Genomic DNA, 27,253 nt, shown 5'->3' with positions numbered 1-27,253 from the left:
TCCCGCAAGTTAATATGCAAATACGCCAGCGTAGAACGCTAAGAAATAATCGAATCGACCGTTATGGTCGGAGATCGAGCGTCATAGGAAAATCACCACAAGTGATCAAACTTCAGAACATCGCACGTTTGATCGCGTGTGCGGCGATGGTTCGACAAAATGACGGACAAGTCAAGTGGTGGTGGGGATTGCGTATACAATTTTTTTTTAAGACGTCCGCACGATACTATAAAGTCGCATCCATACGTGATGAATATTGCTGTGCAGTGTAATAAGGTAGATTCAACAATGATGTAGAGAAATGATCAAAAACAAAGTATTTTGTTTTATGCTCATGTCACAATATGCCCCTTTAAACATGAAGTATTGAGGATACAATGATTTATATACAATGTACAAATCATGCTTGAAGAACTGCTCAAAGAACTGTTTAGTATATGATTTCTGTTCAAAGAATGTGCAGGGGAGCGAAAGATGATACACTTACTGCAGTGTCCGCTGAGGGTGTCTTCATCCGACCCGTCTCCACAGTCGTCCACAAAGTCGCAGTGCTGGGACTGAGGGATGCAGAAACCCAGCGCACACTTGAACTGGTCAACCCTACACTGGGCACCTTGGTCTGGCTCTGTAGATGGACAAAAAGTGTAAAGTTGTTACTATATATCTATTCTATCACAGTCGTCCACAAAGTCGCAGTGCTGGGACTGAGGGATGCAGAAACCCAGCGCACACTTGAACTGGTCAACCCTACACTGGGCACCTTGGTCTGGCTCTGTAGATGGACAGAATGTGTCACTTTAAAGTTCTCAATGTATGTCTACATAACGTATTCTATCGAACAAAAGTCTTGTCCCTCCATATGCAATGTTTCTGGGGGATGCAGAAACCCAGTGCACACTTGAACTGGTCATCCCTACACTGGGCACCTTGGTCTGGCTCTGCAGATAGACAAAACGTGTCACTTTACGGGAACACCTGTATCCAACGTTATCCCGACCCAGATATGACATATAATGTTATATGTACCATGCCAAACGAGAATCATCTCCTTCTGATACCTACGTTGTACTGACAGTGTGATCCATGTCCTTACCTTACGCAGACAACATAGTACATGTACTTTAAACTATCTCAAGCCTGTGTCTTTTGCCACATGGTAATCAACATCAAGTCACACGTACGTCACACGTACGTGGCAAGAGAATGCCAGGATGAGATCTGACTTACGGGGATGACGAAGAGACAGAGATCGTCTCAAAAGCTCCCCAGAGTGGCAAACTCTTTTTGCTGTGTGTAAACGTTTAGATATTTGTCAAAGTATGCCCTTACCTGGTGGTTGGCACCCCCGGAACTGGACATCATCAATACTGATGTCTCCTACCCAGCTGCGACCTCTTCTCGCTTCAATCATAATCTGCCAGCAAAAAGACAAACGAGATTGGCGATGTAAAATGATGTTGCCATGGCAATGGTGGTCTCTGTCCGTGTTTTCGTTTCTTACAACTCATAGCCAACTGTACTGAATTGTAGTGCTGATTATCATGATTTTTTACTGCCCAGAATGTCCCAAATGAACTAACATTCCTGTAGACTAGAATTCCTGTGGACACATTCCGGTACAATTCCTAGAATTCTTGCAGCCTGCACACAATACCACATGTATACCATTAGGCTCGCCCCTGAGGTGTTGTCAAAAACCGCTCAACTAGAGTTGTGCAATCATGTACACCACACATACACATACACACGCGCAAACACACACAAACGCTACCAAAAACATAACCTTCTTGACGAAGGTAATCAACACATTTTACTGACCTCAATGTTCTGGTTGGTTCCCAGGAAGATCTGTCCTTCCTTCCAGGTATTTCCCTGCTCTCCGTCCAACTCAAACAGCTCCACCTGCTGACCACCAAAGACTCTGCAGGGCACAGAACAAGCACGACATAAGTAACACTATAAGATTTCAAGTACTACATTTATCAATCTCAATTTCAATCTCAATGTGTTCCTCCCGACCAACCCTTTTCTTGAAAAGCAATGGGAGAGACCACAAGGTTATTTGAATGCAGGTTACCTGCCTGGATTTCAACAGCTCAGCTCAATGTCATGAAATAGCTAAGGGTTAATGTCAATTGCTGTTTGCGTATTCAGCTGTGTAATATTATCTATTCAATCTCATTTCATTCCATGCATATCTAAATTAGATACCAAAGACTCTGCAGGGCATGGAACAAGAATGACATCGGTAACACACATAATATCAAGTAATTTTATGTCATGAAATACCATAATATTTATTTCAACAAAGGACGCACCCTAAATAAAGCGCCTAGCCCCAATTTGGGACTCATTGTTTGCCTGGCTTATGTTGCAATTTTTCTCGAGAGAAAACCACCCAGACTTTTGCTTTGACCTGAAGTGCCTTCTTTTAAGGTTGTGTCCTTTTTTGAAAGACATATTGCTGGTTGTGCATTAAATATGTGTTATGATTGCATATCTAGATATGTCTAGTAGTCAAAGACTATTGCTAGGGATTGACCTGTGAGTTAGTTTTCAAGTTACGCTGTTCACAAATACACACAAGGCACCTAAAACATAACCTTCTTGGAAAAGGTAAAAAAGACTAAAAACTGTTTAATAACAATATTGACCTGTAGACGTGCAGGGAGCCGATGCTGGATCCGTGCATGAAGTACCAGAAGGACAGGACACACTGGGCGCCGGTACGGGAGATCATGGGTGTGATGATCTGGGCCGTGTCCAGGAAACTTCCGGGTGAGCTGTCTGCAAACAGGTAGTAACCTGGGGGTACAAATGAGCGGTTAGTATGTGATCATCTTAGCGACTGTTGCGTGACCAAAATCGGACCCTAGATTTAAAGTTCATTGGATGGAATATGGTGTATGATGCAAAATCATGATTTGAAAGACAACAAAACACACAAAATGTAAAAAATTGTGTTCTTTGTCTCTGTAATTGATTGTGCGATCTGTCAGAAATATGGTTACTTATTGGTCACTCATTGCTAGCAGCCTATAGTGCAAAGGGGGTTTAAGTTGCTGCTGAGGTTACCGTCTTGTGTTCCTGAGGTATGGTCCACCCCAGGCTTGATATTGATCTTTGTCTAATAGCATGGTTGACGATCTGTCAAATATTGGTTACTTATTGCTAGCACCTGAAGGCAAAGGGGGTTTAAGTTGCTGCAGAGTGCGGCCTCACCAACGTGGACCCGCTGGACAGAGCCGCTTGGAAGCGCTGTGTGAAGACTGGCCGACTGCTGCCAACCCCTGCATCAGGGAACCTCGCAGCAGTATAATCTAACACTGGATACTACTACTACTACTACTACAGAACTTACCGTCTTGTGTTCCTGAGGAGTGGTCCACGCCAGGCCTGATGTTGTTGGAGGCTTCAGAAGGCGTCCTGTCCTTCCCCTGCCCTGTCTGCCAGCGGTAGTATGTTTCAGCTCGGGCAGAAGCCGTCGGACCGTCGGAGTCCAGAGAGATCCAGCCACACAGGTCTCCTCCATTGAAATCACATTTCTCACGCACTAGGGAGCATATCAATAGAGGAAAACTTCAACTATTGACCTTAAACACATTGGAATGACTTTGAGTTGTTTACACATTGATGTGTTCAAAAATTGATGTGAACAATGATGTGTTCAAAAATTCGTATTTTCTGAGAACCATAGTAGAATGGAACTCGTTGTCATCAAGTACTGTAGGAGCATCTTCACTAAGTAGCTTTAAAGAACGGTTACAGTCAGATATGCAAAGACTAGGTGTAACAAACCGTTCGGTGTAATATAACCAGCTGCTGCCGCACCGCGTGCCTGCGAAGCTGGTGTGTTACGCCTAATGGCGGTTATACCCGCTATATAGATACAGATAAAGATACAGATACACACACAATAGCCTGGTGAATTAGAAAATTTTCAAACATATCAAATGACTTAAAAGATATTTGTAAAATGGTGAGGCGAAGAAATGAAAGCAAAAACAGCGGCTGACAGGAACTTGCTAACCAGTGTGCCCGTAGGCAAGGGAATGCATGACATTTATGTATCTTAGTAAGATATAAATGAAAAAAATTCATCTATATCCAAAAAGTATGTTGACACTATGACATCCTGAAAATAGCAAAAAACTTTAAAACAGCTTGTCACATTGTTTGTTGTTTGCATGTATAGTTGTAGAAGACCTTACGAAAGTCGCTGTACTTTTGTCGTGTCAATAAAGATTTCCATTGATAATATGTACTACGGACTATATCATGAGCGGAGTGTCCCTGTGGTGTAGTGGTCTGCGCTTATGGTACTTGCCACATCTGGTTCTGATTACTTGGACCAGAAGGCCCGGGTTCAAGCCCCGGGTTAGGACACTTCTGGACAAGAGGCGCATTGAGTCATACCAAAGACTTTATAAAAATGGTACATACTTCTGAAACAGTATGGAAGTTAAACACACTCCACTGCCAGTGGACTAGCCCCCTGCTGCAGTGATTGCACCACAGTGTGGCCCAGGGCTATGAGACGGGGATGGGCACCGCCCCATACATCAATTATGGTGTGGGAGGATTTTAACTTTTAACTTAACTATATCATGAGCACAATGAATGCACTTACCACAGCCATCTTCATCAGAGGAATCCCTGCAGTCCAGGTTGAAGTCACAGACCTTGCTGCTGTCGATGCACTGCCCGTTCCTACACTGGTACTGGGTGGGAGTACACACCGTGGGGCCAGTGGTGGTGGGTGGGGGGGACGTGGTGGCAGGGGGAGGCGGTAGCTGGCCTGTAGGAGTAAGAACAAACCACAACTGAGTGAATACATAGCTTTGCTTTCTTGGCTTCTTATCACTGCTTAACACTCTGCTACTAAACTAACCTGTAGGTTTTAACCCAAGTTTTGGCCATTGTACACTAGTCAAGATTGTATCCCCCCTCCCTCTTGTTCATTTGTTCCTTCCTTCCTTCTTTCATATTCTATTTCGAAATTAACTAAATGTATTGGGTTCTTTAACCTTTTAATTATCACATTGAAGTAGCCATTTGGCTGCCAATTCTCTAATTTGTTATGGCTTTACAGCATATTAGTTAAGTTACTTATAAACTGTGGATCTTGAGACTGACAACTTTTAACCCCCAGAGAGGCACAGCCCTTGCCAAGTAGCAAGCAAATTTTGCCTACACATAGAATGCTGATAGATCAATGTTGTTACCTTCTATTGTTTGAAATACTAACCAAATACCAAAAAGAACTGCATGTGGAATGGGGGAAACATATGATGATACAATGCAGTAACAAGATACACCATTACCTGGATAAAGCTGGCAGCCATCAGTGAAGCTGATGTCATCAATGCCAATGTCTCCCTGGTAGCTGTCTCCAACCACTGCCTCCATCACAATCTGCAAGACAGGTAACACATCTCAAAGGATATTCTTATCATAGTTAGTATGACTACATCCTTGTACAACCTCAAGGAACCCCATCATACCCCCAAATGCATGATTGCCAATTATACAGAAGATAATTTAGCTACTGCCATGCATCACTACAACTTAGGCACAGCATCATTACTCTACAGGGTACCTACTGGCTGAGCTTCAAGGTGAATATTCAAAGGGAGTAATATGATTATTACATGTAAGGCCACATAATACTAATTTGCTTTTGATTTTCTGACATTTCTATATATAATTTTAGAAGAAGACATCATGACAAAAGATGGCTGGGAGGAAAACGGGCATCTACAAAAATGAAGAAATAACTCACTCGCTGAAACCTCCCCCTCAGAATCTCTTTTCATTTGATATTACAATCAAGCATTAATCTCTTAAATCTGGAGCCAAGAAATTGTGTGTGACCCACAGGTGGCTACTACATCACACAACAGTTTAGTTACCTGGTATGGGGTATCACTGGAGATGTTGACATAGAACCTGGTCCACATGTCCCCAAAGTTGCCGTGGTGGTTCATGAGGCGCACGCCCTTCCCACTGTTGTACTGTCTCCTGTAAACGTTCAACTCCTCCACATGCTCACCGTACATGTGGAACCAGTAACGGATCTGGAAAGAGATAAAAGATTTTGAAGACAAACCTCAATGAAGAGCTAAACGTCCACTATCCATGGCAGAGAAGACAGATGCTACAATGTGCTAGTATGTACAATATTATTATACAAGACTGGTCAATAATGTGCTGGGGAAATTCTCGTAAGCTGTACAATATTGTTGCATGATTATACAATGTACATCTGTGACAAATACGTAAGAGAGAACTACTAACCTGACACAATTTGCAAATAGTCTGGTGCAAATAGTCAGAAATTAGGTGCAATATTTGATACACAAAAGCGCACATGCACCCAGACTTCTGGAGCCCCGAAAGATGAAATGTACCTGACAAGTTGATGCATCAGGTGTAGCTGCAAAAACAGGACTGATGAGCCAGGCCTGATCACCGTAGCTCTGTGGGCTGGACGTCTCTGCAAACATGTAGAAACCTGGGGCAACAAGAAAATAGACCTCACAAATGTCCTTTTGTTCAACTTGATTGTACAGGCTAGCCCCACCAGGGCGCTGTCACAGTGTTTAGGCCACATGAATTTAGTTTCTTTAATTTTACCCAAGATTATTCTTTTTGTACTGTCCTCTTGTTACACTTTTACATAACAATATGTCTGAGAACCAAATTTCAGGATATTTTGATCTTAAAACCAGGCATGACGACTTCTAGAGGAAAGCAAACATACGGTTGCCAACAACTTTTTTCTGTCGTAGAAAGAATTATCAGTAACTGTAACAGTTGTATTCTCATTATTTTACAGGTCCAAAACAATGACTACCATAAGCCAAAACCACAAGTATACCAAAAACCTTCGGCATTCAGTTTATCAGTTACTATAGCAATTGAAAGAAGAAGGAAGAAGTTAACATGTACACTTACCAAACCTGGTGCCGGTGGTGTGGTCTCTCGAAGGACCACTCCAGTAGGTAGAGGTGGTACCGTTGTTTCTCATCCAGTCAAAGTCATCTTCACCTGATTGTTGCCAAGTACAAAGGTCTGCTTCGAAATTACACTGGATCAGTTGAGCTGTGAAGAGACACAAATCTTTTTGAGAAATAGTTTCTTAAGTTAAGAAACTTAAGAAAGTGTTCCTTGTAGTGAGAATTTACATGGAAAGAATCTTCATTTTTTTTCTTATTCATTCTTGAAATTCTTAAAACAAGAAAATTTGTCCACAAGTTAAGAAAAAAAAGAAAAAAAAGAAAGAAAGAAAAAAAAGAAAGAACATTTTGGTAGTGCAGGGCTTATGTCCTTGGTGCTGAACAATCTGCTGTGACATAATCATGACATATCTTTCCGAATTGTGGGTGGCCAGCATGCAGAAATGCATATTTTTGGTGCCATGAATTCGTGGTGGAGAAAACAAACTGCAAACATTTAAAGATTTACACAATCCTGAACACACCATGTTGTAGGATTAAAGCTCCATACTGAGTTGCACGTCAGAATCTTGAGTGGCTCTTTTTTTTTGTCTCATTGGTTACTAAATGGCGCAGTGCTTATTTTCTTGGTCATGAAGCCTTTGCTGATATAGAATCATGACATATCTTTCCGTGGTTACTTGTTACTTACAGCAAGCAGACTCGTCACTATTATCACCACAGTCGTCAGACAGGTCACAGAGAAGTGCGTTCTCGATGCAGGCCCCGTTAGCACACTGCCACTGGCCGGCAGCGCAGGTCTGCTGAGGGAGAGGGAAGTCACAGCCCCTCATCGCCACATCGTCCACAGCCACTGCTCCGCTGTACAGACCGCTGTAGGCATGCCTGAATATCAGCTGTAAAACAAACACAACACAACATTACTACATTACTAACATATCGATTCAGATTTTTGGTATAAAGCCTGGTTCTTCAGTTCTTCTATCGAAAGTCCAATTTCTTTTGTTGGAAATTGCAGTTTTACTTTGATACATATTGAGATAATCTAGTCGAAGGGCATAATTGTTTGAAATATACCTTGAAATCTTGTCTCCTGCGTCCAATAGAAACACCGCCAATAGTCTGCCAGCTGTTCTTGTTGTTGTCATTGTTGGTGGATGTAGCTCTCCATAGGGAAGTGCGACCACCCTCTGATAGAATAATTAGTACACAAGATGCAATTAATCTTTAGTATGCTACTGGTCACACATGTTGCAGAGGTTTTAAGTGTAAATGTGGACATGCAGGTGCTATAGAAACTAGTGTTAACAGAAGCTACCTCATAAAATGCAAAATCTGTAATGCAAATTACTGTAAGTTATAACGCTATATCAGATGTGAAAATGGCAGATACTTTTTCTGAATACCTAATCTTTATATGTATTTATATATACTGTATTGTAATTTGTAAGATAGCATTCCATATTTGCAAGTCAAGCCTATCAAAGGTTATCACTTTAGATAAATGTAACAAAACCAAGGCCAGGGTATTTCAACAGTCTAGTATTTGAACTAGTGATATGGTGGGAGACAAATGTCTCCATACCTGTATCCATCAGCAGCTCCAGAGTTCCAGCGTTTGATCCGTACATGAAGAAAGCAAACTCCACCCTGCAGGCTGCCGCAGCACCGTTGAACGTTCTGCTGCGGAGTTCTGCCACCCCACTGGAGGCTGCAGGCCTGGAGTCTACGTACATAAAGTACCCTGGAGCACAACATGCAGGAAGTCAGGCATTAAAATCTAATAAAACATGGCAATCACAGATACAGGTACATAATATGTAGACTTTACCTCCTCACCCACACTGTTTTGTGACAAGTCCCATTCCATAGACAATAATAGCAGCACTACATGTAGCAATGCTGCATTGTATATATGTGTATACACACACACATGCACGCACACACACACACACACACACACACACACACACACACACACACACACACACACATACACACATCAACACTTTTGCTCCATTGGGGTGAAGTAATAAGTTTATCCTTGGCTTAAATGTAATATGATCAGCCACAACTGTTAAACTGTAAAGCAGATTTCCTACACCAACAGGCTATCGCACACAATAGATACAGCAAAAAAATGGTCCTAATACCAAGGTTGCTGCCCCCAGTGTGGTCTATGGTGGGTGAGTTCGGGTCTCCTTGTGTGTCTACTCCTGTAGACCTGGTCCAGTTCATGTCAGCACCCGGCAAGTTGTTCCATCGGCAGTTGTCTCCCTCAAAGTTACAGATCTTGTCTGGAAGTAGGCAAAAATACATGTTGAGAGTACACTGGATGAGGGTAAATAAGGTCCTGAATGGAAACTATAGGCCAAGTGTAGGAGTTTTACAGTATGTCTTTTCGATGAGAAGCGGACTCATGTTTAAGGAGAGCCACACCTCAAGCATGTTATAGAACTCACCACACATATTAGTAGGGGTCCATCCCTGTGTAAGTGGATTAAACCTTAGAGTACTGTCTTATGCAGCTTGTACTTACTATACAAAACTGGTGTGATATGCTGAATTAAGGAATAAATGGTTTATTAAGGCCATGCTAATTTGATTTGTGGGTTCTTGGAATTAAAAAGAATTGTTTAACTGGAAAAAGAAAATGAAAACAAAGCTTGAGGACCGGGTTTATACCTTGGCGCACTGAGATTTAAAGAGCGATGAATACAGTAATATTCAGTAATAATCTTCAAAAGTCTCAGTCTAGTCTCGTGTTCTCGCAAGACTAGGTCACTCCGTGAACAAGACGTACAGGAGACGTCAAAAATTTGGAGGTGCGTATTTCGCTACCTTTCTTTTTAAGTCACTGTTTGAGGAATATTCTTGTAACAGTAATATTCAAGCTTTTCTCCCTTCTCACTGCTGATATGTTGTCCACTTGCTAAAATCTCACTGTCCAAGAAGCAAAGAGATACATTGGTGTGGCCTAATTATTCAAAACAAACAAACAAACAGACTTACTGCAGTCAGTTTCGTCTGAGCGGTCTCCACAGTCGGGTCTGAAGTCACACCATGACGTCTCGGCCACACACTGACTGGAGGTGGCATAGTTGCTGCAGGGTCGCTGGCCAGCTGGGCAGGCCATCATGGTAGTCGCTACATGTAGGAGAACACAGAGGACAAGATGAACTTCATTGACACAACAAAAGTAAAGGGACTTTCGTAAGGTCTTCTACAAATATTGATACACAAAAGTAAATACAACAATTTCAATACAGAAATTACAACTGATGGTATATGTCATTGAGTATATCAAAGTAATCATAATTTGTAATCACTATATGGGTTTGGCTTATTCACAATGCAATTTCTAAGATCTAAACATTTTCTAACGTATTTTACAATGTACCTATTTGCACACTGTAAGGATGGTCTACTCACGAATTTGAACACAGCATGAAACAAGTCTCAATGCCTTGGTAGATAACATGAAGTGATAAAAGATCAAAGCCATCTGTGTAAATCAACTTTGCCCTATGTATACCAATTCTTCTCAAACAAAAGAAAGCAGACTCCTGCTAACCTGGTGTTGTAGTAGGGAGAGGGGTTGTTGTTGGGGGTGCTACTGTTCCTCCATATGGGCTGCAGCCTTCTGTAAAGGTGACGTCATCTATGGAGATGTCTCCTGCCACACCTTGTCCGCGCACTCCCTCTATAACCACCTAGAAACACAACAGAAGTCAGTTTTTCTATGTGATGTTAAAAGAATTTTAAAGATCAAATACATTTAACAAGAGTATAAGCATTCGACACCATCATACATAGGGGCAGTGGGTTAGGGGCAGTGGGTTATTATCCACTGTGTCTAGGGCACGGTATTGGAAGGCCTCTCCTTCCACCACCTTTTACCACAAACTACCCCCTAGGCCACCCGGATGCAAAGAGAAGGATTGGTCGACTGATCACAACACTCAAGAAACTCATAGAAACCGAAACTAATTTGGAAGGACAAGAACTACTCTCTGCAATGAACGACAAGTCCTGGTTCTGGAGAGCAAACTTCACTTGCTACACTTTGTAAGAGGAGGACCAATGATGATGATGATGATGAGGCCATTGTACAAGCAAGTAAAGACACTACTAACCTAAATCAGAACCGGATTTCTTTGCAAGAGGAGTAACGGAGGCAATTTACATCAGAGCCCACAGACCTACCTTGAATAGAGACGGGGGACGACACATTTATCTGGCATGTATGACCCGCTACTGCGGTCACGTGTCTCTGACGTCACGTTGCAGTAGCCGGGTTCATTCCGTGAACAGGGTTGATGGAGTCAACCGAAAATTTGGGGTAAGTCCCAATTTCTCTTACAGTGTTGGACGAAAAGTTTAGTCTTGTTGATAACACTACTAACCTGGAATGGTGTTAGGCTGTTTAGCAGGACATTCCTTCGGAGCCATGCGTCACCCTGATCCCCTGCTATACTGTCGACAGGCCTCATGTCGGAGCCGCCGATGGGCATGATGTAAACATTCAGGTTGCCGATGGCGATGCCCAGCATGTGGTAGTAGAACCGCATCTGAAGAATCAAGAAAAGATGAAAAGATGTTAAAGCTTCTCAACAATATTTACAAGGGAAAAGTAGCTTAGATTGTACCATCTCTGTGCATTTAAGCCTGCTTTATGATATTACTGCACATCATGTTATCTCTCTCTTATTTCTTTAGCTCAAGGAAATTCATAAGATGTGCTTTTCGATTATGGATTTCACATAATTCACTGCTGGATTTCGTTGGTCAATGAATATGGTTTGCAAGGTTTGATTACGTACATAACAGTCTCTGGGGTTTTCGTCAATGATGAAACTGGCTATTCTTGCCACATCTCCAGGCACTCTGGGACTGGATGTCTCCACATACAGGTAATAGCCTGTAGGGAAAAATAAGAAGAAATATTAAAGGCAATAGTAACACAGTTACAGCATGACTTTATGTCATTACACAATGCCTCACTGGCTCTATTTGCTGCTCTCTTCATAAAAAATTGTAACAAAATACTGTAACTATTTATTTCTTAACTTGGTTTTATAGCTACTGTCAACTGCTAAAATGTCATCATCACAAACATTTCATCACTAACATTAGAGACAGTGATGTTTGTTCCCGCCCTTAAAATTAAATGCCGTATTCTCCCTTTCCTCCTATCCACTAAAATTACTAGTCGCAAATATATCAAATGTATTACTATTAACAGTAGTAGACAAAATTGAGTAAACCTTTCAGCACCAAGGACATAAACACATAAATGTTGCATAAAAATTGTACATTGTACCTGTACATGTATCAATTGGATAAGTAGTATGGCAGTAAATCTGTTTTGCGCTGATATTCCTTCAAATATTACAACAAATATGCTAAGGTGCTACTTCAGAAAGAGTTCATGGTGTGTTTTTGATTTCAGACAAAAGTGAAAATGCCATTCAAAATGACAGGTTTCTTCCCTGATGGTTACAACTTTAAACTTTTCAGGTCAAGGGTGAACAAACAAGCATCCGTCATCACAGTCCAGTACAGTAACCCAAATATGTGAGTGGCTCTTTGAAGCCTTGTTTTGTGGTGAAATTGAAGTAAATAATAAAAACAACAACAGATAAATAAAGATTTGCGTGGCCTTACCACTAGTTGAGCCGGACGTGTGGTCCGCTTGGGGGCCGGTGGCGTCAGAGCTGGTGTGGCCGCGATGTCTCCTCCAGTCAAAGTCATCATTGTTCATCTGAGTCCAATCACACAGGTCCCTCTCAAAGGCACACATGGGCACAGATCCTGGGGAAGACAGTATATTGGAAATGTTACCTTTTACAAGACAATGTATGTTGAACTGCATTTTGCAGTTAGTGCAATAGCGAAAATGAGGTCTTTGGGGGCTTTTTTTTCATTTATAAGGACCAAAATTGACATTCTGTGCAATTGGAACACATTTCAGCTTAGAATAGATGAAATGTGACTATAAAAAGCTTTACAGGCATAACAGTCTTCATTTATACAAACTTGTCATAACTTTTTTTTACAAAAACAGTAGCTATGATAATTCACCACTTTGACAGAGGAATACTATGGAACCTTCTCCTTTATTCACTACAGAAACATTTTTTGACATTCCTTCCCTGTCTCCTTACAAAATAATGTAGCCCAATCTGACTGAACATGATTAAGTTAAACTTACGACATTGTCCGATAGATTCGTCTGATCCATCGCAGCAGTCCAGAGTGTAGTCACAGGTGGCCAGTTTGGAGATGCAGTGGCCGCTGCTACACTGGAACTGGTCGGACGAACACGAGTCAGATGGGTTGGGATAGCCGCAGTCCTGGAACCTCAGGTCATCCAGCGCGATGTTTCCTACTGTCTCTGTACCAATACTGCCCTCAAACAGAACCTGGGAGGTTACAACAGGGTTTGGGAGGTTAAATACATAGTACACAGAGAAAAACAAGAAACCCGGATTGCACACTATTTATTTGCATAATTAATGTTTTCCACATAAATTAGGCACTGATTTGCAGAAAATGCATCTCATTATATGAATCATCATCTAAGGTACAATATGCCTAAAGGAATGAAAATCCATCAACCCTTGCTTCAGCTACATGTATCCTCCTGAGTCAAACCCAGAAGTTCTGCTGTAGTACTGTAGAAAGCTGCTAGGAGGTCCAATATCAAACTTGACCTTTGCCTACCCAACACCTACCCTTCTACCAAATATAATGAAGACCCATCCAATCCATTACAAACAAGCACACAATCATACAAACCCAGCCAGTCCACTATCAAAAACACCTTCTAGCTTGATAATGACCTACATGTCCAACCCACCTGGAAATTTGCAGTACATGGAGGAATGTTGACAACAGCGTTGTTCCACACATCCCCGTGGTCCCCGCTAGCCGACCACAACAGCCTCCTCTGTTCTCCTATCTTCAGGAACATGGTGAGTCCATCGATGTTGGCTCCGTACATGTGGTACCAGAAGTTGAGCTTACAGGTCGTGCCGGAGTGTCCGAATGTGGGGCTCAGGAGCTCTGCCTTCATGGAGTAGTGGCTGGCAGCTTCTATACACACATACTTTCCTGTAGAGAAAGACACCGGAAATTTTCTATTTATTCTTAGTCTTAGCTTTTCTAATACTATATAAGCCCACACCAATTCTATTTGTCGGTTCTCGGATTTAGAAATGTTATTAACATTAAATTGAAATACTAACATGAAAGTATAGTTTGAGGGCTGTGCTCTGGTGGAAACAGTTTCAGGTTGTGAATATAGAATCTGATGTTCATAGTAAGTTGCAAGTTTTCCTCCTAGCGTTCTGATTTCATCTTGACCAGAAGATAAAATTTTACTTCAAAATATCTGAGAAGCAAGGAAATGTGGCTTGAAGGTCCACAAAGAAAACATACAGAATTTGTTCTGTCCCAACAAGCAAATTTTCATCCTCGGACATAGGGACAGGTCCTGGAGAACAGCCCTGTATAACACCCCCCCTCCCATTCTCCTTCTTCTCTACTGCTTAGCCTCATATCTATGAGATTATCAGCAGTTGCGCAGGGGTTAGTTTTAACACAAGTGTCTTTACAAATGAACTAGATAAGGGAAATAAAGGAAAGATGCTATTATTGTAAGTTTATGTCCATTACCTGCAGGTGTATTGTATGTGTGGTCCACAGTTGGTCCAGTTCCTGCGGCAGTGTTCCGTCCGCTGTGCACATGCCAATCAAAGTCATCGCTAGCTTGGTTGGTCCAGTAGCACATGTTGTCGTCCTGGATCTCAAAGTTGCACACAGATGCTGGAAGGAGTGTTGAGAAAAATGTCAATAAAGTGGAATTCACGAAAACACTTTGTATACTATAAATTGCGATACAATCAATTATTACCCTTAACTAGATGTCATACACAAAAAATTCAGAACTGTCATCAGACTTGCATTTGCAAACATTGTAGTTCATTGGACAGGATGTTCAGCTGTGGTCCACTGTTTATCATACTCACTGAGAATTACATCAGTTAGAGAATTTTCCTGGTACATGGAACCTAATATAGATACAACGTATATTGTACATCATCTACTAGTCTCTACATATGCAGTCATTGTATATACGTCCTGCAGCAGCATTCAATCTTTCTACATCTTCTTCCGCTGTGTCTTGTAGAAGATTAGAAAAACTGCATCAACTTAGTCACAATGTCCTTTGCTTCAAAGATTTCTACAAATGTAAATTATGAAGCAGAGTTTGTGAATAGTTTCATCAGGTTGGTAAGTAAGTGCCTGAATAAAAAGATTCTCTGTACATAACCAAAACCTTGGTTGAATAAATCACTTGGTTGTGTACAAAGAGTCTTTTCCTTCAATGAAGCAAAGTTGCTAACTTACGACAAGTCAACTCATCGCTAGCGTCAGGACAGTCATAGTTGAAGTCGCAGAACTTGCTGTAGGACAAGCACTCGCCAGATGAGCAGGGAAGCTGGCCGATTGGACAGGTAGCCGCTGTTGGGGTGGGGGGTGGTGCCAAACTGGCCGCTGTATGGGTAAACAGAACTTAATCATCAGAACAAGACAGTGCTCATCTGTACATATATGGATCAACAGGAATCAGCCATTAGAGTGTGAAAAGCTTATCTGTACTGGTTCTTATACAACAATGTTGAAAGTTTACTCTTCCTTGAACCACTACTGAAATCACTTTTCCATTTAGCATAAAACCACAAGTCATGGTAGAAGTGAGTAGGTCAGTTTTTCTGAAGATGGACAAAGTGTTGGTTGGTTGTCATACACCATGTATCAGCATATGTAGCTGTATTGTAGACATACAATACCTAAATATGTCTCTTTCACTACTGTATCATATTACATCTTAGAATCTACACAGATTGTACTAGATCAATGTAACTAGTCAATAGTCTTATACAACACTTTGCCTTACATTGTACCTGTTACAATGGTTGTGCAATAAACTTTGACTTGACTACATGTACATGTAGGTATATATTGTGTATCAATGTGCAACATCAGACTCTTTTCATGTCTTTTCTACTGTCTTCCATCCTCCATTTTCTTGAACAGCAGCAAGTCTAAAAAAAGACCTTACTCAAGTCGACCCTGCAGCCCGGTGTGAAGGAGACGTCGTCAATGGCGATGTCACCAGCAGCTCCGTTTCCTCGCACAGCTTCTATCACAACCTGCAGCAGAGAAGACATATAAACTTTGTGTGGCGTCTTGGTGGCACAATGGAAGGGTGTTTGGCCCAGAACCCAGATTTCCTGGGTTTAAATCCGGAGTCCCCTGATTTATTCCGTTGAGGTTGTGCCCTTGGGAAAGGCACTTTACACACCTTTCCTCACTTCAATCAAGTGTAAATGAGTACTTAGCTTCCGTTAGGGACGTCCTTCGGATAGGATGTTAAATGGAGGTCCCGTGTTTGAGAAGAGCCACACCTTGAGCAAGTCAAAGAACCTGCCACACTAATCTTAAAAGAGTAAGGGTTCTTCCCAGTGTGAGTGGATCAAACCTTACAGTCTGGGCTTATAGTAAATACAGTCAAACCTGCCCAAGGCGACCACCCGGCGGACTGAGCAAAAACGGTCGCGATGGACAGGTGGTCGCCATGAAGAGGATTCCACTCACATGTTTCCAGGTCCAGGTTTTCAAATACAATACGTAAATGATGAAAAAATTATGTGAATTTAGACAGCATGACCCTCACCAGGTTCAATTCTCATTGACAGAAAGATCCTACAAAAATTACATTTTCCGTTATCGATGTAATAATTGTATACCGCTACAGCCTGTACAAATTTTCGTCATAATTTTGACTACAAAACGATGGTTGCCTCGATGATCTCGCAGCGCCCTCCCGCATTCACACGTTACATTGAATAGTACACACACACACGCACATTATCGAAGTTTTAAGGCCTAAGACAGATCCCTAGAAAACGCCTGCTGGTCCCAGCCTTTTTTGGGTCGCCGACCGCTGGATGAAAGGGTCAAAAAATTTTCGATCTGACAACTAAAGATGAAAACGGAACGCGTTAACGGTGTGATTTCGTCGCGCCGCGCCGTGAAGCTCTGTGCCACCGCATCGAAAGGTAAGTCAGTGCAGCAGAACGCACAGCGTCCAATAAAGGTTTGTGAGATTCATGGAAATAAAAAGAAAATAAGAATTTTGATTTTCACCAATAACAAGGGTATTCGTAAATGTTCATACACAAAATCATCGTGTTTTACAAAGGTCAGCGGTACGCCAAATCCGGGCCGCCCGAAATCCAAGATGGCGTCGGGACCAAGGAACAACATTTCTCGCCTGATGTTTTGCCCGCCGCGAAGTCATTTTTCGGCGGAATTTAGCAAGATTCCGGCACATTTTTGTTGAAAATACAAGAAATAGATAGTAATTTCTGTGAAATCTGACTTTTTGACGCCATGCACTACGTATTCGTTTTGAAAGTTGAGTTTAAACGGAACTGAGTTCACGTTAAACTATAAGATTACGATAGGCACAACAACATCACAAACATTTGTCTTTACAATGTTTATAGGGGGAACGTTTTATTAAAACACTTCATGGAGGAATCGATGCTATAACATTGCTATCTATATATTTTTGATCTTATTTTTGTCCTTTAAAGTCTTGAAAACATTTCCGTGAAATCCGACAGCAAAATGATCTGATGTCACCACACGCTTGAAAATTAGGCGACCGCCATGGGCAGGGATTGTGCTCTGTGCGGTCCCAATTCGTGGCGGTCGCGGTCGCGTTGGACGGGTGGTCGCCTTGGGCAGGCAGCTTAATGCTTGTGCCTATGTGGAAAATGTTCGGGACCGAGAAAAAGCGGTCGCCATGGCCAGGTGGTCGCGTTGAAAAGGTGGTCGCCTAGGCAGGTTTGACTGTATATAGTATAATCAAACCTTACAGTCTTATAAACTTTTATTGCTTCCAAGGAAGTGAAGTATTGTTTTTGATTTGATTTACTTGATTGCATCAAGACATACAGCCAGGGCTGCCCAACTAGTCAAAGGCTTTTAAATTAACAAAGGCTCAGAGTTACAAATGTACATATATTTTGATTTCCCACATGGCCAGTGACATAAGAAAGGACCTTGTACCTGGAAGTTGGCATCGCTGGAGATGTCCACATAAGCCAGCCACCACTCATCCCCTTGCTGCCCAGTCTTGGACCACAGGGTGGTCAGCGGGCCGTTGATCTGGGTCCTCATGTACACATTCAACGTGTCGATGTTACGCCCGTACATGTGGTACCAGAAACGCAACTATCGGCAAGACAAAATAACATTGTAAGCTACTAAGGCAACATTTCTAATGAAATTTACTAAATAGTTTCATCACCCACTTTTAAAAAAAAGTGCTGTCCTGACAAGAAATATGTTGATACAGATTCTTTCAATACAAAATACATTGAAGTACAAAATTCGTAAAGAATTATAAGCTAAAAATGCAAAGTTATATCCTTGCAAACTTAAATTCAGTTACAGTTCATTAAGATACAAAATTTATATACATTCGTAATTGAAATAGCTTCTGGTTGGTAAGTCATTTGCAAGTTCTTTTCAAAACTACTTAAAGTAACTTAGACCTGAGACTTATCGCTTACATATTGTAGTACACAAGAGAGGACTGATATATGTGGTAAATGTTGAAATTTTCTCAGTGGTTTGATGTTTTTGCAATAACGTCTTCACTGCAAACTTGTGCTGTCTTTCCCCTATGTAGGCAGGCAAAAGCTAAAAACTAAAAACCACCATTTTCTCCCTACTGCGAAATTAAAGGAATTTACAGTACCTGACAGCCAGGTGGGATGGATGCAGCCCCCTGGGGGGTGGGGAGGTCTGTAGTGGGCAGGATGACGGGACCGCTGATCCTGGCCACGTCCCCGGGCTGTCTGGGACTGGAGGCCTCGATGTAGATGTAATAGCCTAGTAGAAGTGATGCAGAATATAACAAATAACTTAGCAACTAATTGGAACCAGGAGCTAAAATGTAGAACATGTGGTGACCATATCGCCAGGCTGTCTGGAACTAGAAGCATCGATGTAGATGTAATAAATAGCCTGGCAGAAATGATGCAGAATACTTATCATAATCAAAGTTGAACTTTCAATTCAGTACGAGAAAATCACACTTATTGAAAAGAGTCAAAGAGTAGGGGGTCCTGTGAGTGGATCAAATAAATCTGTACAAACCCAATGTGCCACTGCTTCTGCGCTCCCACAAAGAAAAACAACAAACAAACAAACAAACAAAGCCCACCTGAGGTCTCCCCAGTCGTGTGGTCGACAGCGGGGCCAGTGGTGTAAGAGGAGGTACTACCACTCCGGCGCTCCCACTCAAAGTCATCGTCCAGCTCCTGCGTCCAGGAGCAGAGGTCTGTCTCCATGTCGCATCTCTCATAGGGGTACGCGGCCGAACCTGCAACATGGGTTCACAAGGCAAGAAGATCATGGTTCTATATCGATTTAGCAAATTGCTTAAGCAGAGCTCTACTTAGGCCCAATTTACAATAAGTCTTGTTCTTTGAAACTGTACTACTACTTCTAGAGTAGACTAAAAATTTACATTCACGCTTAAGGAAGCCTTCCAGGACACCTGCAGCTCCCCGATTACCTTGAAACTGTAGTGACCTAATGTGACCTATTGTGACCTTTGACAGATTGCAGGCAGAATGTTTTATATTTGGGAAAACTTTTCATAATGTATTCCTGAATAATTGATGCACTCACCACACACAAAGTCAGCTTCGTCGCTGCCATCCCGGCAGTCCTGTGCATAGTCACAGATCTTGGTCCAGTTTACACAGTCTCCAGACTGGATGCAGAAGAACTCTTGAGCTTGACAAGGTCTTAGATCTGCAGAACATGACGGGGAAACTAAACAAGATTAGTGGTGGCAAATAGTTGTGGACAACTTCAAGCCATTATCTTACCGTACACACTCACGCCATATGCTGTAGCCACATAGTTCCTGTTTAGAACTTAATTCGAGCCCATACAAGCTCTGATCCTTGAAAAAAAAAAACACAAAGCAAAACTAGTTGATGTTGGCTTGAATAATGTAACCGGACTGTTCAATCTGCTGAAATGTGACACGTATGCATGGCTAAATTCAAAGACCAAAAGAATTTTTATCTTAAAACATTTTACCTCCAAGTTCACAGTTTTCAAAAGTGATGTCATCCAATGCTACCCGGGCTCCCTGGAAGAAGTGGAAGTACTCAAACTCCACCTGAAATTTAAAAAACAACAACTTAAGTTTACCAGACACAAACTGCTTCTTATCAATAAGAAAAATTCTTCTTCTCCAGAAGAACTGCTGACTAAAACTAACAGCAATCAAAATACACACTTTAAATATCTTCTATGCAGAGTATCAAGTAAGGCTGACTGTTTTGCAAAAACAGTCAAGAAAGACAGATTCCATATGATTCTGGCCAGGTGTATCTTCTATCTGGCCTATTACATTTAACATACTCATATTTAATGGGGTTTGATGATCTGTAAGCATCTGGTGATCACTATAAATTGTGTGATGATCAAGAAAACATTATTGCAGAAAATGTCATGTGTAATACATGCAAGAACTTACTGAGTCTACTGAGGGCAGATCTGAAAGAAAAAGGACTAGGACCATTTAGGTCAGAAAGAAAACTGCGGGAACTAAGGGAGCTTGCGGCAAACAGGACAAAGTGGAGAGAATTGAAGAAAGACTGATTGCAGCTGCAGGGTGTCCTGACTACTGCAGCAGCAGAACACAGTGGACTACTACTGCACTACATATATATATCATCAAGAACACAAACTGTCCTGTTTTTGTTACCTTGAAGCCGTATTCCTGGCGGCCGATGCCCACCATCCCCTGTCTCCACTGTGTGCTGGTCACCGACTCCTGCCAGATCTGACTCAGCGATCCGTCGACTGCGCCCACATACACCGACAGGTGTCCGTCATGGGTGCCGGTCATGTAGTACCTGGGAACGTTAGAGTAAATGTGTGCTAGTTAGCAACTCCTGCCAGATCTGACTCAGCGATCCGTCAACTGCGCCCACATACACCGACAGGTGTCCGTCATGGGTGCCGGTCATGTAGTACCTGGGAACGTTAGAGTAAATGTGTGCTAGTTAGCGACTCCTGCCAGATCTGACTCAGGGATCCGTCGACAGCGCCCACATACACCGACAGGTGTCCATCATGGGTGCCGGTCATGTAGCACCTGGGAACGTTATAATCATTGTCGCTTAGTAAGGTAGAGGTATCCTCATTAGAAAGCTTTAAACATTAGCTTGGAGTTAGATATGCAAAGTTAACATGAGATGAACTGGTTTATCAGATACATAACACACTAAAAAGTACATTGCAATAGCCCTAGATTAAAATTGCAATGTACTAGATACATACGATCGTCTGGAAAGACTGCTAAATACTTACTAAATGTGTTATATACAAGTCATTTAAAAGTTATTGACAGGCATTCTCACAAATCATTCAGGATCTCAACACAGTAGGGGAAATTGGTTACATGGATGTGTTAGGGGATTCCATATGATAATACCAGCCTACGCCAAGCTGAAATAAGACAATCAGATTGTTAACCTGTTGCACAGACACAACGTTGACATGATGTTAGGGAGAAAAGGAAAGTCCAATTGTGTACACTGTAAGACTATCTCAAGAACAAAGATACTGACCAGAACTTGACTTGACAGTTGGGTCCAACTGCAGGTAAGGCTGGGCTCTGTAGCACTGCCAGGTTGACTACACTCCCTCCAATAGCAGACACAGACATGTAGTAGCCTGAAAGTGAGCATTGAGGGCACATATTAGTATATACTTAATAATATGTGGAAAGCGCAGTCATTGTCAGAATAGATTCAATAAAATCTTCTGAAATGCATGAAGTATACAATGATGTTCTATATGATATCATGTTGTGCAAGAAATTAGTTCCCCTTGTCCTGGGCATAGTATTAGAAAATCCTCCCTCCCTCTCAAAGAAAACAAGAAACTAAAAAGTTAAGCTCAGGGCACTGGCAATTTTGTAGAATCACTGACACTTTTCTTCCTTTTCGCATTGGTTTTTCATTGATATTATAACATCTACGAACATAATCCCACCAGTGTGCACAATTCCGCCACCCTGAAAAGATACGTCGAAACAGATCTCCAACCCAACATCCCCCAGTATAACACACTCTTGTACATCTAAACTGTGCATACCTGGGGGGTGCTGCACTAGAGATCACTCAAATCCACTGTTTTTCAAAGCGGTAGATTTATGTAACTCGACGGATAAATGCTAATGAAGGTTAAATAAATGGGGATTTCTACGGACAACCAAACTCCAGGAAAGGAAGTTAAAAGTGACCTGTAACGCCGCTGGTGTGATCCATGTCCGGTCCGGTCGCAGCGGGAGTGTTGGCCTGGTAACGCTGCCAGTTGTACGACCCAAAGCTAGTGTCTACGTAACCACAGAGGTCCGTTTCAAAGGTACAGGCACCTGTAGGCGAGGAATATGGTGTTAGTCATTGTTGAATTGTAAATTTGTAAAGTGAGGCTCACAAAGAGTTGTAGCTCTCACATTTGAATTTTTTTAGTGTTTTTGGTTACTCCTCTTCATAATTTTAATCTACCTTTAAAGTTATTACACTGCACAGCGATATACATCACGTATGAATGTGACTTTGTAGTGTCGTGAGAAGGTCTTGAAAAAAAAACTATATACACAATTCCTACCTCCACTTGACATGCGATGGAAGGTGCAAAGTTCTGAGGTTTCTTCATTTGCGGTGATTTTTTCTGTGGCGCTCGAATCTCCGGCCGCAATGAGTATTCCAAAAATGCCTTCAGTTTGTGATCATCTGACAATTGTATGACAAATGTGACCAGGCCCAAACAGAGGAGGATATGCATCCATCCCAGCATTCTTTGCAACACACACAACACACATATCACAAAGCACTCTGGGCCCTAAATAAGATGTTAACCTTTAGCACTATGAAGTAGCTGTTTGGCATCCAATTCCCTATTGGTTACAGAGTTAGGCAGTAGGGAGAAGGCTAAACTGACCACAAGTAGCTTCATCAGATCCATCAGAGCACTGGGCCGTACCATCACAGTACTGAGTGGCGGGGATGCAGGCACCGTTCCCACAGTGGAACTGGTCAGCTGGGCAGGGGGGGCCTGGAGTGGTGGGGACGGGCGTGGTACCTATGGGCAGCACACCTGTAACAGGAAGGGAACGTCATTGTTTGTGTCTTTCAGCAGAATTCCTTGTGATTGCACAAGTATCATTGACAAGATCAGTTTATATTTTGTACCTATGGGCAGCACAACTGTAGCAAGAAGGGAATGTCACTTCAGTCGCATTGTGTCTTTCAGCAGAATTCCTTGCAATTGCACAACCATCAAGATCTTTTGAAACACATTGTGCTGTCATGCAATTCAAGCCACTGTGTACACTGTAAATGCATGGCTTTTGTATCAAATGTGACAAAGAATATTAAGTAGGAAAATGAGTTTTGACTATCATCAAATTCAAACTAGATATCAGAAAAAAATCAGTATAAACTAAAGGTATTATGACTAGTTTATTGACTGAACGATTTGCAGCCAAGAGGTTGAATAGCAAGCTTCATTACATTAATTTCCATAATCAGCTCAAAACAACTATAGGCTTACAACTGTACATCTTGGTAAATATTTCCCTCTCAAACTCTGCATTGTTATTTTTTCAGTTCAGCGTTGTTTTATAAACCAGAGAACCGGCAAATTGAATTGATGTCAGCATTGCTTTATTAACCCAAGAACTAGCAATTCAAATTGAAATGGCGTTAGAATAATCCTTACCAATGACAGGTTGGCACATGTCTGAGAAGGAGACGTCGTCGATGGCGATGTCACCCTCGGAGCCTGACCCTACCGTCCCCTCAATGATAACCTGTAACCAATGACAGTCGTAGGAGTAAGACAGACAGTGGTCAAAATGTAAAACTTATTTGACATACATGTACATGTAAGATGTACATGTAAGAAGATTAACTTTTGCCGGGCATGCGTGGAGGTTAACCGAGCACAGAACGACTAGAATTGCCATGACCTGGAAGCCGAAAGGCACTCGTCCGAGAGGACGGCCTAAGGTCACTCTCAGGTGAACACTGCAAAACGACGGGAAGAAGCTGGGATTACATTCACTGGAGGAAATGGCAGTAGTGGCACAAGATCGCAACCTTTAGAGGAGAAGTATCTGAAGCCAAGTTGACCTATGCAACAAAGTTGGGGGAGGATCTAAGGTCTAAGGTAATGTACAATGTACATGTAAGATATTAAACTGTATGGTGAGCAAATGGTACAATTTTCCACCCAACTAAGGTAAACGTAAACTTAAGGCCATCTTTGGGCTGTAGGGGCAGTGGATTGTTAATCCTGTGTCTAGGGCACGGCATTGAAGGACAGAGCCCATCCCTCTCCTTCAACTGCCTTTTACCTCCCCAACCAAAGTCTGAAACCCATCTTTACACATGGGTAGATTGAGGAAAGTCGTGTAAAGTGCCTTTCCCCTAATGGCACAGTATCGGTGGCACGTCGGGATTCAAACCCAGGACCGTTACGCCAACACAAGGACAAACTACCAACCCAACCAGAAAATCTACCTGGAATCGTCCAGCAGGACTTTGCAGATCCACTTCTGCCCTTACAAAGAAGTCGCCAACTTGTCCCGAAATGGACCAAACTCTGGTGAGAGGCCCTCCGTCCTGTACCCTGGTGTACACACTCAGATCACCGATGTCTGCACCATACATGTGGTAGTAGAATCGAAGCTATGGACAGAAAGAGACAAAATGATAGAGTGTTCTTTTGAATGGGCTCGCTGGCAAATGTTGAATTTTCCCTTCCTAAAGAATAATACATTTCTATACCATAATACATGCTTGTCACTTCAAATCTAAAAAGACATCGGAAAAAATTGGTAAGAATCTCCAGGAAAGTTAAGATCCCATTAGATTATCATCATTTAAATCCTGAGGGACATTTTGGTGGGTAAATGGATTGATATACACTGTAATCCAACATGGCACAAATGATGCCAAATGAAAAGCCTGTCTGACACCTACTAGAACAAGCACTTAGATAAAAAAACTCAGTTTTGATCTTTAATGGCAAAGTTTTGTATATGGTGAAAATGGCCACAGAAAGCTCTAAATTCACATTTTTTGCCAAATTCTTAGGTCAAAATCTTTCTTCTACAAAGTGGCAAATTTCGGCTGGAAATCAAGTAAAACAGACATTACGGTATCTAACGTAACAAACGTTTCTAACGTAACCTTGTGCTCAGACAAGCACGTACCTTACAGGTGTCTGTCGCAGTGGCAGAAGGTGACACCTGCAGCACTGTGCTGGCCAGGCGTGCTCTGTCACCCGGGCTGGCTGGGAACGATGACTCCAGGTACAGGTACTGGCCTGAAGGGGAAGAAACACAGTATATTTCACTCAGTTTGCAAGATTTTGTCAGCAAGAAAGATGTTTAACCTACCAATGCTTCATCATCTGGTCGTGAAGGCCTCACGGAGGTTCATGCACCTTCTCTTCCAGCCCTCCCTATCCTACATAGCTCTGGGAAATGCTATGTTCACATTCACAAACATAATTTTTTTTTTTCCTGTGACAGTGTTGGTACTTACTTACTTATCCTCTTCGTCCCTTCACAGTGTTGGTGGTGTGCTTTATAGCAGGGCCAGTAGAGGTAGGGCCTGACTGTAGGATGTGACTTACCTGTGGCAGTGTTGGTGGTGTGGTCTATAGCAGGGCCAGTAGAGGTGGTGGTGGTAGGGCCTGACTGTCGGGTCCAGTCAGCCTCATCGGTAGCCATCTGGGACCAGGAGCACAAGCCCACCTCAAAGTCACAGCGGCCAGGGTATGCATCTGGGGAGGAGGTGGGGTAAGTGGAGAAAAAAACTGAGCAGGGCAAAAAATTATGACTCAATTTGCACGAAAATAGCATACCGTCAAAGCTACGTTAATGAAATTTAGACATCCAGGTAGTAAGATACGCCAAAAATGATTATTCAAGCAACTGGATAAAATTTTGAAAATTGTATGCAGTTGCTTGAGTAATTATTTTTGGCGTACCGTCAAAACTGTCCAAGAAAACCACTTGGGACCGCTAAAATCTGGTCTATTTGGACAGATTGTCGCTATACTAGACAGGACTTTCTTAAGACCACCTGTCCACATCAAATGATAAACACACCAGCTAGCACGGAAATGAGGGAAATAAATCGATATAAGTTACTCACTACACGTTTGTTCATCAGTGTTGTCCCCACAATCGTCCGTGAAGTCACACACACGGTTGTTGTCGATACACGCTCCTCTCTGGGAACACTTGTACAGGCCAGTTCCACAGTCACCACTGACTGGAACTAAGGACAGAAAGTTGTGGAAAACACATTACATGTATATCATTACGCTGATAAAGGTTAGACATCTAGGTAATAAGATACACCAAATACAGTTACTCAAGCAAGTTACTTCAAAATCATATCCAGTTGCTTGAGTAACTACTATTTGGCGTACATTGTAGTTTACTTTCAGTGTTTTCAATCAAACCTTACATGACAATGTTTTTTATTCAAATGTTGATGATAACGTATATTTCCTTAGGGGTTTGCTTGGAGATTTGTGTTTAACCTTGGTAAAGAAATGAAATAAGGAATTGATCATGATAAACAAACTAAATAAGTAGTAAACTGTTGTATCTGCACAAACCTGGAAGAGCACATCCTTGGAAACTGACATCATCAATGGCCACATCACCAAGGTGATTGAAGCCACGTCGAGCTTGCACAAGTAACTGTAATATATGGGATAAGAAAATACCACTGACAATGGGCCCAACTAGAAATTCATCCTTAGTGATGCTTTAATTGCTTTGGGATAGCTGAATAATGATGATAATGTTCCTAAATCTACCAATCTACTCACTCACTCACTCACTCACTCACTCACTCACTCACTCACTCACTCACTCACTCACTCTCTCACTCACTCACTTGCTCGCTCACTCACACACTCACTCTATCACAAAGTGACTCACTCACTCACAAAGTGACTCACTCACTCACAAACTGACTCACTCACTCACAAACTGACTCACTCACTCACAAACTGACTCATTCACTCACAAACTGACTCACTCAAACTCAGTCACTCACTCACTCACTCACTCACTCACAAACTGACTC

At 42.0% G+C, this 27,253-nt stretch overlaps 1 protein-coding gene across 1 annotated transcript in view; it reads right to left on the bottom strand.

Moving 5' to 3' along the window:
* LOC136445801 (MAM and LDL-receptor class A domain-containing protein 2-like) overlaps positions 1–27,253 on the bottom strand; it is a 71,243-nt gene that overhangs the window by 17,091 nt on the left and 26,899 nt on the right. Inside the window, exons 41-83 of the mRNA XM_066443942.1 lie at positions 26,778–26,862; positions 26,306–26,431; positions 25,782–25,931; positions 25,357–25,469; positions 24,662–24,829; positions 23,859–23,949; positions 23,079–23,234; positions 22,378–22,509; positions 21,701–21,806; positions 21,010–21,104; positions 20,833–20,930; positions 20,160–20,241; positions 19,740–19,865; positions 19,270–19,428; positions 18,802–18,935; positions 18,108–18,272; positions 16,090–16,180; positions 15,375–15,521; positions 14,640–14,789; positions 13,822–14,075; positions 13,174–13,384; positions 12,627–12,773; positions 11,783–11,880; positions 11,366–11,530; positions 10,534–10,672; positions 9,972–10,106; positions 9,113–9,256; positions 8,545–8,703; positions 8,037–8,149; positions 7,651–7,855; positions 6,958–7,104; positions 6,411–6,514; positions 5,913–6,077; positions 5,325–5,415; positions 4,631–4,798; positions 3,362–3,553; positions 3,223–3,290; positions 3,076–3,127; positions 2,655–2,805; positions 1,819–1,921; positions 1,330–1,414; positions 677–772; positions 488–634 (exon numbers count right to left, since the gene is read on the bottom strand). Coding sequence (XP_066300039.1) covers positions 488–634; positions 677–772; positions 1,330–1,414; positions 1,819–1,921; positions 2,655–2,805; positions 3,076–3,127; positions 3,223–3,290; positions 3,362–3,553; positions 4,631–4,798; positions 5,325–5,415; positions 5,913–6,077; positions 6,411–6,514; positions 6,958–7,104; positions 7,651–7,855; positions 8,037–8,149; positions 8,545–8,703; positions 9,113–9,256; positions 9,972–10,106; positions 10,534–10,672; positions 11,366–11,530; positions 11,783–11,880; positions 12,627–12,773; positions 13,174–13,384; positions 13,822–14,075; positions 14,640–14,789; positions 15,375–15,521; positions 16,090–16,180; positions 18,108–18,272; positions 18,802–18,935; positions 19,270–19,428; positions 19,740–19,865; positions 20,160–20,241; positions 20,833–20,930; positions 21,010–21,104; positions 21,701–21,806; positions 22,378–22,509; positions 23,079–23,234; positions 23,859–23,949; positions 24,662–24,829; positions 25,357–25,469; positions 25,782–25,931; positions 26,306–26,431; positions 26,778–26,862 — 5,713 coding nt within the window. The remainder of the gene's footprint in view (positions 1–487; positions 635–676; positions 773–1,329; positions 1,415–1,818; positions 1,922–2,654; positions 2,806–3,075; positions 3,128–3,222; positions 3,291–3,361; positions 3,554–4,630; positions 4,799–5,324; positions 5,416–5,912; positions 6,078–6,410; positions 6,515–6,957; positions 7,105–7,650; positions 7,856–8,036; positions 8,150–8,544; positions 8,704–9,112; positions 9,257–9,971; positions 10,107–10,533; positions 10,673–11,365; positions 11,531–11,782; positions 11,881–12,626; positions 12,774–13,173; positions 13,385–13,821; positions 14,076–14,639; positions 14,790–15,374; positions 15,522–16,089; positions 16,181–18,107; positions 18,273–18,801; positions 18,936–19,269; positions 19,429–19,739; positions 19,866–20,159; positions 20,242–20,832; positions 20,931–21,009; positions 21,105–21,700; positions 21,807–22,377; positions 22,510–23,078; positions 23,235–23,858; positions 23,950–24,661; positions 24,830–25,356; positions 25,470–25,781; positions 25,932–26,305; positions 26,432–26,777; positions 26,863–27,253) is intronic.

This window comes from Branchiostoma lanceolatum, chromosome 12, assembly GCF_035083965.1.
Source record: "Branchiostoma lanceolatum isolate klBraLanc5 chromosome 12, klBraLanc5.hap2, whole genome shotgun sequence".
Taxonomy (NCBI): Eukaryota; Metazoa; Chordata; class Leptocardii; order Amphioxiformes; family Branchiostomatidae; genus Branchiostoma; species Branchiostoma lanceolatum.
This window is presented reverse-complemented; position numbering and strand designations above follow the sequence as displayed.